The sequence below is a fragment of the Micropterus salmoides genome, unplaced genomic scaffold (assembly GCF_014851395.1).
Source record: "Micropterus salmoides isolate LMB-PRFRI ecotype aquatic unplaced genomic scaffold, ASM1485139v1 Ms_hic_scaffold_1, whole genome shotgun sequence".
Taxonomy (NCBI): Eukaryota; Metazoa; Chordata; class Actinopteri; order Centrarchiformes; family Centrarchidae; genus Micropterus; species Micropterus salmoides.
Window position 1 is genome coordinate 51244234 of NW_024040040.1, and position 12614 is coordinate 51256847.

The 12614-nt window shown below is 39.4% G+C and overlaps 2 protein-coding genes across 3 annotated transcripts in view; both read left to right on the plus strand.

Moving 5' to 3' along the window:
* LOC119893815 (NACHT, LRR and PYD domains-containing protein 12-like) overlaps positions 1–12614 on the plus strand; it is a 636326-nt gene that overhangs the window by 461493 nt on the left and 162219 nt on the right. The gene's annotated exons all lie outside the window — the stretch shown is intronic.
* Positions 1–12614, plus strand: part of LOC119896424 (sodium channel protein type 4 subunit alpha-like) — a 212026-nt gene that overhangs the window by 120490 nt on the left and 78922 nt on the right. Inside the window, 2 exon segments of the mRNA XM_038709856.1 lie at positions 224–349; positions 8507–8627. Of these exon segments, the coding sequence (XP_038565784.1) occupies positions 224–349; positions 8507–8627 (247 nt within the window).

The following is a 12614-nucleotide window of genomic DNA, read 5'->3' on the forward strand; positions in this document are numbered from 1 at the left end:
TTATAGAAGGGAACGACATTAGACATTTTGAGATGTAATGAGGTGAGAGGAATAATATAGTGTGAAGATGCAGCCAAACAACCAAAACATATTAAATATAACTAAATATATGAATTAAGAAAATTAAAAATGCTAAATTGCTGTGGTGTTCATAAAAGGTCTCCATACACATTTTTATTTAATCTGTGTGTGTGTGTGTGTGTGTGTGTGTGTGTGTTTTAAGGTATTTTATCCAACTCTAAATGTCAACGGGAAGCTGTTTGTTGCCATGGACCAGAACGGGGTTTCCCCACCACCGCTGCAGGGGCAGCTGCCTGCCTGCACCATGGAGAAGGTCAAGGAGGAGAGTGTGAGTACCGTGTCCTGGGTGGATGTGTGTGTGTCCGTCGCAGTGGAAACAATGGTGGAGCCTGCAGCCATCCAACACTCAGACATGTGAATTATGAATCAGCTCTTTGCATAACTCCACTCTGATATCATGGGCTAAAGACACAAACACACACTCTCATGTACCATATCGGATAACAAAGCTGTGGTATTCCCCCCATCTGCACACGCACACGCACACGCACACGCAAGCACACATAGTGTCACTGCTATGGCATCAGAAGCTAAAGCCAGACATACCAGCACAGCCACGGTACTGAGGTGTCCTTCCTTTACGCACATACTCAAACACAACACACACACACACAAGGCTAGGAAACAACCAATACTGCTGCTGGTGTCAGATGTTTTACAAAAAGCTACACACATCTTGACATTTTTTTCACAAATTCACTAAATTTCCATATGCACCATCGCTGATATATTTTTGATTTCAGTAGCTGCAGGTTCTTCAAAGTCAGCTGATCCATTTAATAACTAGTTTTCATGGATTCATTTATATTTAAAACATGGAGTTAAGATTTGTTTGATCTGTCACAGGTTGGACCAGTGATGTTCTGAAAACTTGGAAGTTTCTGTTAATTACTTGTGTCAGAATCTCCAAATTTGTGTAAAGGGTCTGGGTGGAGCTGAGGTTGGACGAAAGTGATAAGCACCATGGCTGAGTTTGATACGCTGAGAGCCCTGTCAATCAAGGCAAACATGCCCCTAAACATAACCATAGAGGGGCTTTTAAAGAAATAAAATATTAAAACAGTGAGGGAAAGAGAAAATGAAAAGTACAATAAGTTACAGTAGAACACAAGATTAAAGGAGGTAAATGAGGATATTAGGATACAATAAAACACGTGTAACAGGAACTACAGAAGACGTGAGGACGAGTTTGTTGCTGAACCAACCAGGACTTGATGGTTCTCCTAAAGGTAGTAAAGTTCGCAGCAGTTTTCAAGTGTTTAGGTAGCAAGTTGCAAGACTTTTCTCTGTTCACAGAAAAGGCAGTCTGAGCAAAATAAGCTTTGTAAAATAAAACTTTACGTTTGACACTTGAAGCTGCTTTAGTGGATCTGGGGCTGCTCTGTAGTCTTTTGATGTATTTACAGAAAGGAGCATTTAAACATGTAGTTTTACTATTGGAAGCCCCAAAAAATGGGGGTACTCTGTCTGGTCACATATGGCGTCAATAAACATTACATTTGTTTTCCCTTTTTCTAAAATGCCCTGTTTTTACTCCATATTCCCCATAGTCTTATTTTCTTCTATTGTACCTACATTTAAGAGCCAGGAGGAACCGGTAACTATTTTCTTCGTTCAAGGTAATTACACAAAATTATATGGCAGTCATAAAAGTCACCACCAAATACTCACAATAAAACAAATCCAGTTACATCAACAGCTTCATCCAGTGAGTCAGAACGCCCTATTGATCAGCCACAAGAACACATACAATCATTAGCCATATCAATATCCGCATCAACAGATCAATCTGACAGTATTGGCACTTTACAGCTTGAAATCTGCATCACACTGAGGTTCAGTGCAGCAAAACACATAAACACGCATTTTACCAATACCAGGCTAAAGGTAGATGTTGCTAATGGACACTTTTGCTGAAAAAAACCCCTCCACTTAGACTCTCACTCACACTGTACATATTTTATATTTTTTCAGTATTTTGCACTGAGGCTGTTAACATCCAGTAAATCATCTGTGTGCCTGGAAACGCACGCATACACACATCTTGCATTATGTCCTTTTAGAAACAAGCAGCAGAGATGCTAATCGGATCACACTCACGCCGCATGACTCAAACACAGCAACAGAGAGAAAACCTGTGTTTGTGTGTGTTCTACATTTCCTCTTAGGGGTTTATGGTTTCTCACAGTGAAACACTCTCAAACAGCAACATTCTTCTTGGTAGCTTCTAGGGCCTGATATTCTCCAAAAGTGGTTCTGCTAATCCTACATTAGGTTTCATCTCGGACATACCATTCATGAAGATTCAGTTAGTCGCTGAATGTCATGTTTCTGCTCTCTATGGAATTATTTTTGCAAGCACAAAAGTTATATTTTGTAGAGAAATTACTATTAATCAGTGATTCAATTTGAGCAAACACACCTCTACTCTCCACTCTTTAAATGCATTTGCATGTCTGCTATTATGGACAACAATTATCTTTCTCGTTCAATTTTACACCTTTGCCCTCTCTCAAATCCCCTGCTCTGTGCGCTTTCATGTTTGCCTGTGAACTGCATCAGCCTGGCGGCAGTGGCTCAGGTAGATCCTCAGCTCCTCACGTCGCAATGCATGATAAAGTGTCCTTACGCTGACATTGCTCCCCATGGTTCGCCATGGGGAGCAATGTACCTCGCTGCCATCAGTCTGTGGGTGAATGGGCAAATTAGCTGCAAAAACCTAAAGCCCATAAAAGCGCTAAATGTAGCCATGAAGCCATTTAAACCTGACAGAGCGTCACAAGTGGCCACAGTTTTAGCCACTTGGATAACTGCAGTATGTAACTAATTGGCTGTATTGCCCCCAGTCAGATCACTAGATGATTATTATTGATCAAGAAAGCATAGGGAGAATGGCCATTGATTCATAAAGTCACAGTGAGTCAAATTCATAAAGCTGAAGTCTAAAGATGAACACCAAATGGGTTTAGACACATTTTCTATTTCTATTATTGAGCAGAATTACCTTGTATCGTTTTGATTATTCCTTTTTATTAAAGCACTGATCATTCATGGAACTCTACTAGATATTTATCTATATCACACACATATATATATATATATATATATATATATACCACCACCTTTATTTAATCAGCTAATCACATTGAGATCAAGAGAGACCTGAGTACAGCAGATAAGAAAACGAACAGCCACAGATAACAGAAGAACATATAGAATCAGAGACATCAATCATTAAGTAGATCTGAAGATGCATACTATATTATTTGGTCTTAGATGGTCGTGGAGAGAGTTGTCAGTACAGTGTCACTTGAAACAGCAGCTTTCAGACACCTAGTCCTGGCAGTTTTCTTATATCTTATAAAAGAATCTTATAAAACATGTCACTGAAAGCCAGACAGCTCCATGCCATAAGGGATTACATTTATTTTAATACTTGTTTACAGTTGTCTTCAGACGGTAGGTTAGAGCATCATGAGGACAAACACGGCAGAAGCTCCATGCCTGGAGGTGTTCATCACCTCCACCTGCTGACAACCTGCCCCGATACCTACACTGTTATATAAGCAGAAGATGAAGAAGAAGACGAAGATAAATAGAAGAAAAAGTAGACAAATAGGAGATGAAGAAGAATAAGAAGAATAGGTAGTTAAATAAAAGACGAAGAAAAATGAAAACTGAATGTTAGAACTAATTATTAAGTTTTGGCCCTCAAGATCCATATTTTTATAATATATATATTATAAATTTTGACATGAGAAGTAGTTTCCTGTCCCATTTGTACTAAAACCTCAAACAGTTGTCAGGGTTCAGATTTGTAGAACTTAATTGGAGATCGTCAAATTTGAGTCAAGAACATTTTCGGTTTTGGAGAAATTGTGGATCATTTCAGCAGCTATGGTGCAGTATTTTAATCCTCTTTGTTTTGATGAAGTATTATTAGGATCTGATCTGATCTGACCTCTGATCTCCTGATTCTGGCTGGCTGTCAAACATGTGAAGGTCATGGGTTTTCAGTGTTTCTTTGCTGAGGATCTTTGATTTTGTTAAAACTGAACTTCCACTCTCAATGGCCTCCAGAGCAACTGTGCTAATACATATAGAACTTGCATATAAAATATTAACTTGTTACGTTGGTATATTACAGCAGTATTTAACAAAATAAAAAATAAAGCAGTCTCTCATGACTTTTTAACTAGTAGCATATTCATAACAGCAGCAAGAAGTATGTTTTTGTACAAAACACAGCATCACCAGTTGAAATAAAGTTTCTCCAGACTTTTGAACTCCTGTTTTTTCAGCACATGCATTTATGAGAGCAGTGTTCAGTGTTTATACAAAACTGGCAGTAGCAGCTTCCCGGTTAGTCGTTTCTTCCTTCACGTTTCACACAGCTTCAGTAAATAAGATGCAGAAAAGTTCGGACAACAATGCCTGAACCACGACTTTGAACCAGGAGAGGGGTGTAAAAAAAAAAAAAAACAAGTCAACATTAAATATTTTTAAGTTAGGCAAGTTATTAAGTTAGGCAAGTTACGTAAATTGACGAAAGTGATGTTACTTAACTTACGTTAACTTACGTGTTAACTGACGTACGTACTTATTTTAACCAAAACCATGATCTTTTCCTAACCTTAACCAAGTACGTTTAGTGCCTAAACCTAACCAAATTGCAACATTTCACAACTTTAATAGACATTGCATATTTATTGTTGCTAACTTTACCGGACATTGCATGTTTGTTGTTGCTAAGTGTTGCTAACTTGACCACGGAGCCCTAAACGTCTAAAAATGGCGCGAAAGGGGTAGCCAGAGCGTTAAAAGGTGACGCCAAAGGGCCTTGACCAGGCGTCAATATGTGACGAGTCGGGAGTGAGAATGTGTTGATCCTACAGTAGTATCCAGTAGTAAAGGCAGACTTAGAGCAGCCTAATCAAGCTAACGTTAGCACGGCCCGTAGCAGTGAAGATCCTGTGATATCCCCACAGATAAGTAAATGAAAACTCCTGCTTAGTTTGAAGTTAAAGTTTTCTTCATAATAAATCTGCGGGTGTTGTGTGGGAGTTCAGAGCAGCTCTGAGTTCAGGTTATAGCTTCATGTTTTAACGTGAAGTATTTCTGCTTCCTCATGTCCATGAAGAACATGCACCTGTCGTCCTGCTGCTCAGACTGATGCAGAGACGAGAGTGGGAGGAGGAGGAGGAGGAGGGAGGGATGGAGCGCGCGCATAGTTACCATGGAAACCCACAGCCGCTAACAGAAGCTAAATTAGTGCACGGCTGGCTGCTGTTATGTGTTTCCCCGGAGCTTCCCTGCCTGGCACACAGACAGGATGTAGGCGTTGTCGTGGGCGGCGACCTTCAGGCACATGCGTCACGTCTCATTGGAAGAGCATTTACCAGGAAGTGTTATGTAATCACACCTGAGCAAATTAGGTTCATCCAGGTTCATCTCTGTGAGGGCTGAGAGGTCCTAAACTCCCCTGAGACACTGCTGGGTTCATCTTCATACGGTACATTTATGCTGTGCCAAACCGACAGGACTTTATTCAAAGTGTAGTCAAGATACAGAGGGTTTCAAACAATGGCCAAATATTTTGGATAAATGTAAATCTCGAATATTCCCACTTAAGGGAACAGTGTAGCCACGCAAAACTATGCATTTTGTTGAGTTTTATGAGTGTGGTGATGATTTAATGAGTAGCATTGATGAAAGGACCTGTTTGCTTTTTAGGAGCTTTCGTTCACATCACACACACACATCTTCATCAGCATCTGTGTATGGAAGCATAGAGGGGACTAAATTAAAATTATCATGCAAACTTGAAAATGAAAATGTAATCCCAAAATAACATTATCATTTTCCACATATGTATGTGTTATTTAAATAACAAAATAAAATTTCACATACTTGTGTGAGCATTCTAGAAAATCTGTCGGTCCTCTCATCAAGGCAGGTCCTCAGTTAAGACTTCACTTCCTCTTCAGTTGGAAGGCCACTTCAGGTTCTCATGGTTCAGTTGTGTATTTACCATCACACAACACTAGGCTGTAACTTCACAACAGCTCATGGATGGATCTATACCGACTTCAAACTTGTAAGTGTTGCCATTTCTATGTAGCTTTTCAGTTTTTTTGAACACTTGCCTGTTGAATTTGGCGTTAGCATATTCTGCAGCTGCAGAAAAAACATGCTTGAATATTTTCGGAGTTGAGGAGCTCCACAAGTGGCAGCGGGGGAAGCTTGTGCCAACCCGCGGGAGGAGTGTGTGAGGCCAGCCAGCCACCCGCTCACAGAGCCCTCTGCTGCCGCCGTCACACAGACCGCTGCAGCAACAATGGCAGAGGCATTGCAGACATCATTTCTTACATGTGTCATATCTGCTTACCTGCAACATACGCAAGCAGATCGGTAGATTGTTACCAGCACATGGTCTGTTCAGACTCACATTACAGCAAAGTACTAACCTTTCAGTGTTGCGACTGCTCCTAAAATGACTCACTAAACAGTATACTCCCTCTTGTGGTAAAAGTGGGAAATAATGTTCTACTTTATGTTATAGAAAAACACACAAGGAAACAAACATTGTTAATAGCAGTATTAACATGAGTTCTACAGCTAAGTACAAACCTGTACTTGAGGAGGAGGGAGGAGTCCTCTGTTGTCTTCTGTCACCCTGGCAGGAAACACCTCTGCTGGCCTGTCTGCAGGAAACACTTAAAGTTTAACCTTAGTCCAATATCATCTCAAGTGTGTAGTTATGATGACGCTTTTGCACTGTTCATAGCTGTAATAGTTACAGCTGACATGACAGACAGACAGACTGACTGTTCCTATAACATTAACTATGACGGAGCTGCGGTATTGTCACTAATACTAGTATTGCAGTAATGTGAAGTATATCTCTGAATGAGAATGGGTTTGTATTAGCCTGGGCTTGACACTGATGCTTTCGGGTATAAGCAAGTTAATGTTTTTTGCATGTGCCATGCATCGACCAGGTAAACTTACATAGGCTACTGCAGCAACCGACACACATACAGGCGACGTTGTGTGGGCTTAATGTCATAATACACAACAGAAACAGCTTGACGTTACAGTTAGCCACATTAGCTGCAGAATATGCTAACGCCAAATTCAATGAAAATGATTGCATTTTCATTTAAATTTTTACCTAAATAACACATACATATGTGGAAAATGATAATGTTATTGTGGGATTACATTTTCATTTTCAAGTTCTCATGATAATATTAATTTAGTCCCCTATATGCTTCCATAATCTGTGTGCCCAGTTGTTATGGAACTAGTAGGCATTTAAAACATTTCTAAGCATGGATGGTATGAACAAAAAGTCCTTAAAATGCTCTTTGACTTAACACAATGCAATTATATGACAGCTGGGCAAAATCCATCTGCTGATGAAGATCATTTGATAATAATCAGAAGACCAGAGAAGATACTGAATTGACCTTGTTTAACAAATACATCTTTGTCTTTTAAGTGAAGTATTACTTGTGTAACATAATTAACTTGGGTTTATTTAACTCAGATGTCATTTCTTAATATATACATTTGCATAAGTCATCCCAACCATCAAAAGTTTTTCTGTAACTTATGCGGGTCTTGGTTGATGGTAGCAGGTGAAATAAACAACTATGTCCCCAGGTTGTTCCTCCAGCTCCCACTGGGGGATCCTGAGATGCTCCCAGACCTGATGGGACTTAAAATCCCTCCAGTGTGTTCTGGGTCTCCTCCTAGTTGGATGTATCCTGAAAACCTCCATAGTGAAGCTTCCAGGAGACCTCTTGATCGCAGTAGTTCTTAGTTCGCTAAGCTAAAGACAATAGGAAAGGGTTTCAGTGTGTGACCGCTGACAGCCCGTTGATCATTTAGCTGAATTTGAATCTTTTAGTTTAAGAAGCGACGACTGAAGTCAGTTTTCAGAGAGTTGAGCAGATTGTTTACAAGTTCAACCTTCATACAGCTCATCTGATACCTGAAAAATATCCAGCAGTCCTTTTAGGGAGGCTGACAGAGCTAAACACACAAACACACACACACATAGTGATTTCTTAGATTCATTGAACACCAGTCATCACCTGCTTAACTGTTGCCTTGGTGATAAGAAGCATGCACACACACAAAGAAATCATGACACCATGTTTGACCCATTTGACCTGATAAATCTGAATCTAAATCTGTGTGTGTGTAGGTGTGTGTGTGCTGTTCTTATTACCAGGGCAACAGATAAGTGGATTTAAGCTCATGAATGAACCTTGAATATGTATATTGTTGTGTTTAACAGCATGTATGTCTGCGTGACTGTGTGTGTGTATTTCAATAACTACTGTATGTTTTTAAGGAGCCTCGATTCTGTTTGAATTAAAAGTGATTGCTTAATAAATGTCTCTGTCTGTCTCAGGTCCCCACGTCCACCACGGAGCTCAGCACGATGCTGTTACCTCGTCCTTCGTCCACACAAGGCTCAGAGCGGAGGGGGAGGACGCTCAGTGCAGCCAGCTACCTCACTGATGCCATGGAAGGTGAGGAGCACCATCATCACAGGAACAAAGATTATACCATGATATAGAAAATGCATATTTCATGTTGGCAGTCTGGTGTGCAGGGAAACTTCAAACGTACAGTATCTTTTTAATAGGTCGCTTTGGTTTCTGGTGAACAGTTTAACCGTCAGTGTAAATCTGATATCAAGGTTATCACCATCACAACAATACTGATGCTGTGAGATCATTTTGAGCTTACATAATACGCACAAACCCTTTGAAAGGGTTATGGGCTGATTGTTCCCCCGCTCCACAGGGACCGCAAAGAGATTCCTTCCTGAAGTGATAAAATCCACAGTCCTCGTTCTGAGTTAGACAAATCAGGTGGGGATCTTCCAAAGTTACAATCTTTTTAGAGCCTCAGTATACAAATGGGCATACCAGTGTAAAACAGACAATGTGATCCTAAAAGATGCCCTCTGGAGGTTTCCTGTTTAGATACAGTAAAGCTGCATTTCAACGGGATTAACATTATAGGAGGAGGTGGGGAAGGAAATATTCACAGTGCTCCTCGGTAATTTAACATTTTAACCTTCGGGATATTACAGGATATGATCTATAATAGACATAGACATTCAGAAGAGAAAGTCAAAAGCTTCCCTTAGGGTTTGTGGGAGAGTTGAAGGGGAGTCAAAAATCACACTCCTCCTCTGAGTCATAACTCTGGGCAAATTTCAACACACAGACATGAAACACATAATGAATTCAAACAGCGTGACTTCCAGTTTACTTCCTGCGAATAAAGGTCCATAAATCAGCTTCAGAATCATGTAAAAAGACTCAAAAAGAATCAATAGGTTTTAAGTTTCTACCGTGTCAAAGTAATCCAGTGACAGTTGTCTGTTCATCCATGAGTGCACTTCAAACAAGAACTGCAAATAGCTAATTTGACATCTTTTACTGCTGCCAATATGCCAAAATGTGAACAAAAGACATTACAACAGCCCATTTGAGGAGCCTGCTGGCTCGTCATACTGGTATCCTAAATTTGCCTATATGTTGGTGTTTTTTGTTTTTTTTTAAGTGATTTCTTTTCATTCGTTTTTTTTTTTTTTTTATCCTTTATTTAACAGGGGGGGAAAGACCGGTTTAGATAAAATCTATTTTTTAAGGGCTTCCTGGCCAAGAAAGGCAGCAGGACAAGAAGTCGGACAGTACAGACATAAAAAACATTTACATTCATCTTCAAAAACCTCTGTGTTCAAGGATTTGAGCTTCTCAAAAGCCACCTTTGCAAGGAGTTCCAAGTACATAGGGCACAGCGTGACAAGGCGGTCAACTTTAGTTAATTTCCATCAAAACGAATTTGCAGAAATGAAAAACCTGCTAACAAAATGACATTGGCTTTGGTTAGTGAGTTAATACAGCGGACATTTACTGAAAGAGGGGTTCTGCATCTACTGCTGTTCCCCTGGTCACACTGGTGTGTTGGTAATGGTGTGTCAATATGGGACTGTAACCTTGTCTGACTTTTTACCTCAGTGCGTACCTCAACTTTTTTGTATGTGTGTGTTTCGCTTTTGTGGGTGGTTGTGTAACCATGTATTTGAATTCTGCATCCGAGTGAGTCTGTTAACGCTTCTGTGAGTGTGTGTGTTTCCGGTCTGTCTGTCTGTGTGTGTGTGTGTGTGTGTGTGTGTGTGCGCGCTTGTATAATTGTGTGTCGATACAGGATTGTGTAACTGTGTCGGAGTTTGTGTGTGTGCGTCGCTGCCCCAGCCAACCCCAGGGGAACGCTGGCTTTGTTTGAACATGAGAGTCAGAAAGGGAGAGAGACATAGACACACAATGAAAGAAAGAGAGAGAGAGAGCGGGAGAGTGTGCGTGTTATCCTGGTTACACTCATTAACCGTGAGATCATTCCAAGTTCATGTGTGTGTGTTTGATGATATTTATGTATTGGATTTTTGGGTTTGTATCTGTCCAAATCTGCATTCATGTGTGTTGTAAGTGTGTGTGTGTGTGTGTGTGGCAGGTCTGCTGAGTCACTGTCTCTCCCCTCGGCGGTCGCTGCTCTTAGAGAACAGATCATTATACAGGAAAATACAAAAAACAAAACACTGCTGTCCTCCCTCCATCCATCTGGACACCATTCATCCTCTCCTTCCTCCACTTTTCTTCATTAATTTGGTTATATTATTTTTGATGTATTATTTTCTCTATTTTAGGTATTATTTACTGTATATTTGACAGTTTTATTTAACATAAAAATTGGCTCTGTATTCTTGGCTACAAGACAGTAAATCCACTTAAGTCCTGTATAGAGTTATTTTCCACGTTTTATTATCAAGTTAACATTTTACTGCACTTTAATATATATTGTTCTTGCCAGAAGTGTGGATTCGAGTCAGCAAACATAATGACTTGACAAAATCCTAAAAAATGTCTTGGATCTCAATAAAGACTTTAACACCAATGACTCAGAACTCCTCTTGGACTTTATATTCTCCCTGTAAGAATTGTCCTTTTCATGGAAAACATAAGGGAATTAATCATTCATCATGCTAAGGGCTAATAGCTTCCAGCAGTTCTGCACCTGAACTGAACCAACTCGCCTCCAACAAGGGAAAAACTTCCTCTTAAAAAGAAATAATAATAATACATTTTATATGTAATGCACTTTTCATTTGAAAGAAATCTCAAAGTGCTTACGAGTAAAATCATAAAAGGTAAAAACATCAATATACAATACAGATAAAAAAAAGAGGCAAGTTTAATTAAAAATCATACGTCCCGCCAAAAAGACATGTTTTAAGTCCATTTTTAAAAGTCTCAGTAGTCTGAAAGTACCCTCGGATGATCAGGGAGGGTATTCCAAATCCGAGGAGCGGCAGAACAGAAAGCCCGATCACCAATGGTGCTGAGCTTGATCCTGAGGAGAAGGAGGTGGTTTGAGTTTGTTTGTTTAAAAAGGAAGCTCCTCCTACATACAAAGCAAAGTTATTGCATAATAAATAATACCAGTTTTTAATCATTATATATAAGGTTCTAACGTAGAAATAGCAACACTCTGAGTTGTTCAGGTTACTTAAAAAGACTATTTTCTGAAACCATGAAACCCCCTCTATATTCCCAACAACATGGTACAGTCTGAGTTCTTCTACTATAAAGCCCTTTGAAAGTGTTCACTTCCTGCTTGGCAGACCAATGACCAACAGGTAATATGAATGGATGGGAGCTCCTGCTACAAATATTTTGTCAATTGAAGTTACATATAACCAATGAATTAATTTGAATATGTATTTATGAACAGAGTGGTTATTTGATTAACAATGTGAATGATGGCAGTATGATACTGAAATGAAGTATGAAAAATCAAAAAACAAACTACCATTGTGAGATCACAATAAAGGTAATAAAGTCAGATCCATGTGCGGTAGTTTGTTTTTTGATTTTTCATCTTATCCTGCTATCTACCAGCACCTGATTGTTTTTGCTGTGCTCGGAGAATTTCTTGTTTCACTGAAATGACGCATGTTCGCAGGTGAACATGGTTTTTAAGATTCATTCATTTCGCTCGACGGACTTTTTTAGGACTCACGAGCATAAACTTTCTGACTTGGACTCAGGATTTTATAACCAGGTTACTTGAAAAACAACAATCTTGGTTTGGTCTATTTCTCTGGACTAAAAACTTAAGAATTGTTTTAGTTGTTTTTATTTCACTTTAGTTTAATTTCTACTTTATTTTCATTAGATTTTGCAGGACTACCTACATGATAACGAGCACCAGGGTTTGCCCCCGACTCCGTTACCTATTGCCTTCCTTAAGGGGACGTTTAAAGTCTTTGCATTACAAATATTAATGTGAAAAATGTTCAATTAACAGGTTCATTTACCTATTTATATCGCATGCCCCTTCTTTAAAAATACCAAATGTATCAAATTTTATTCTTAATTTTGTCTCTTAATAGATTCATTATTTTCACCTCCCCTCCATCCTCCTAATGACCTGCTATTTAATTC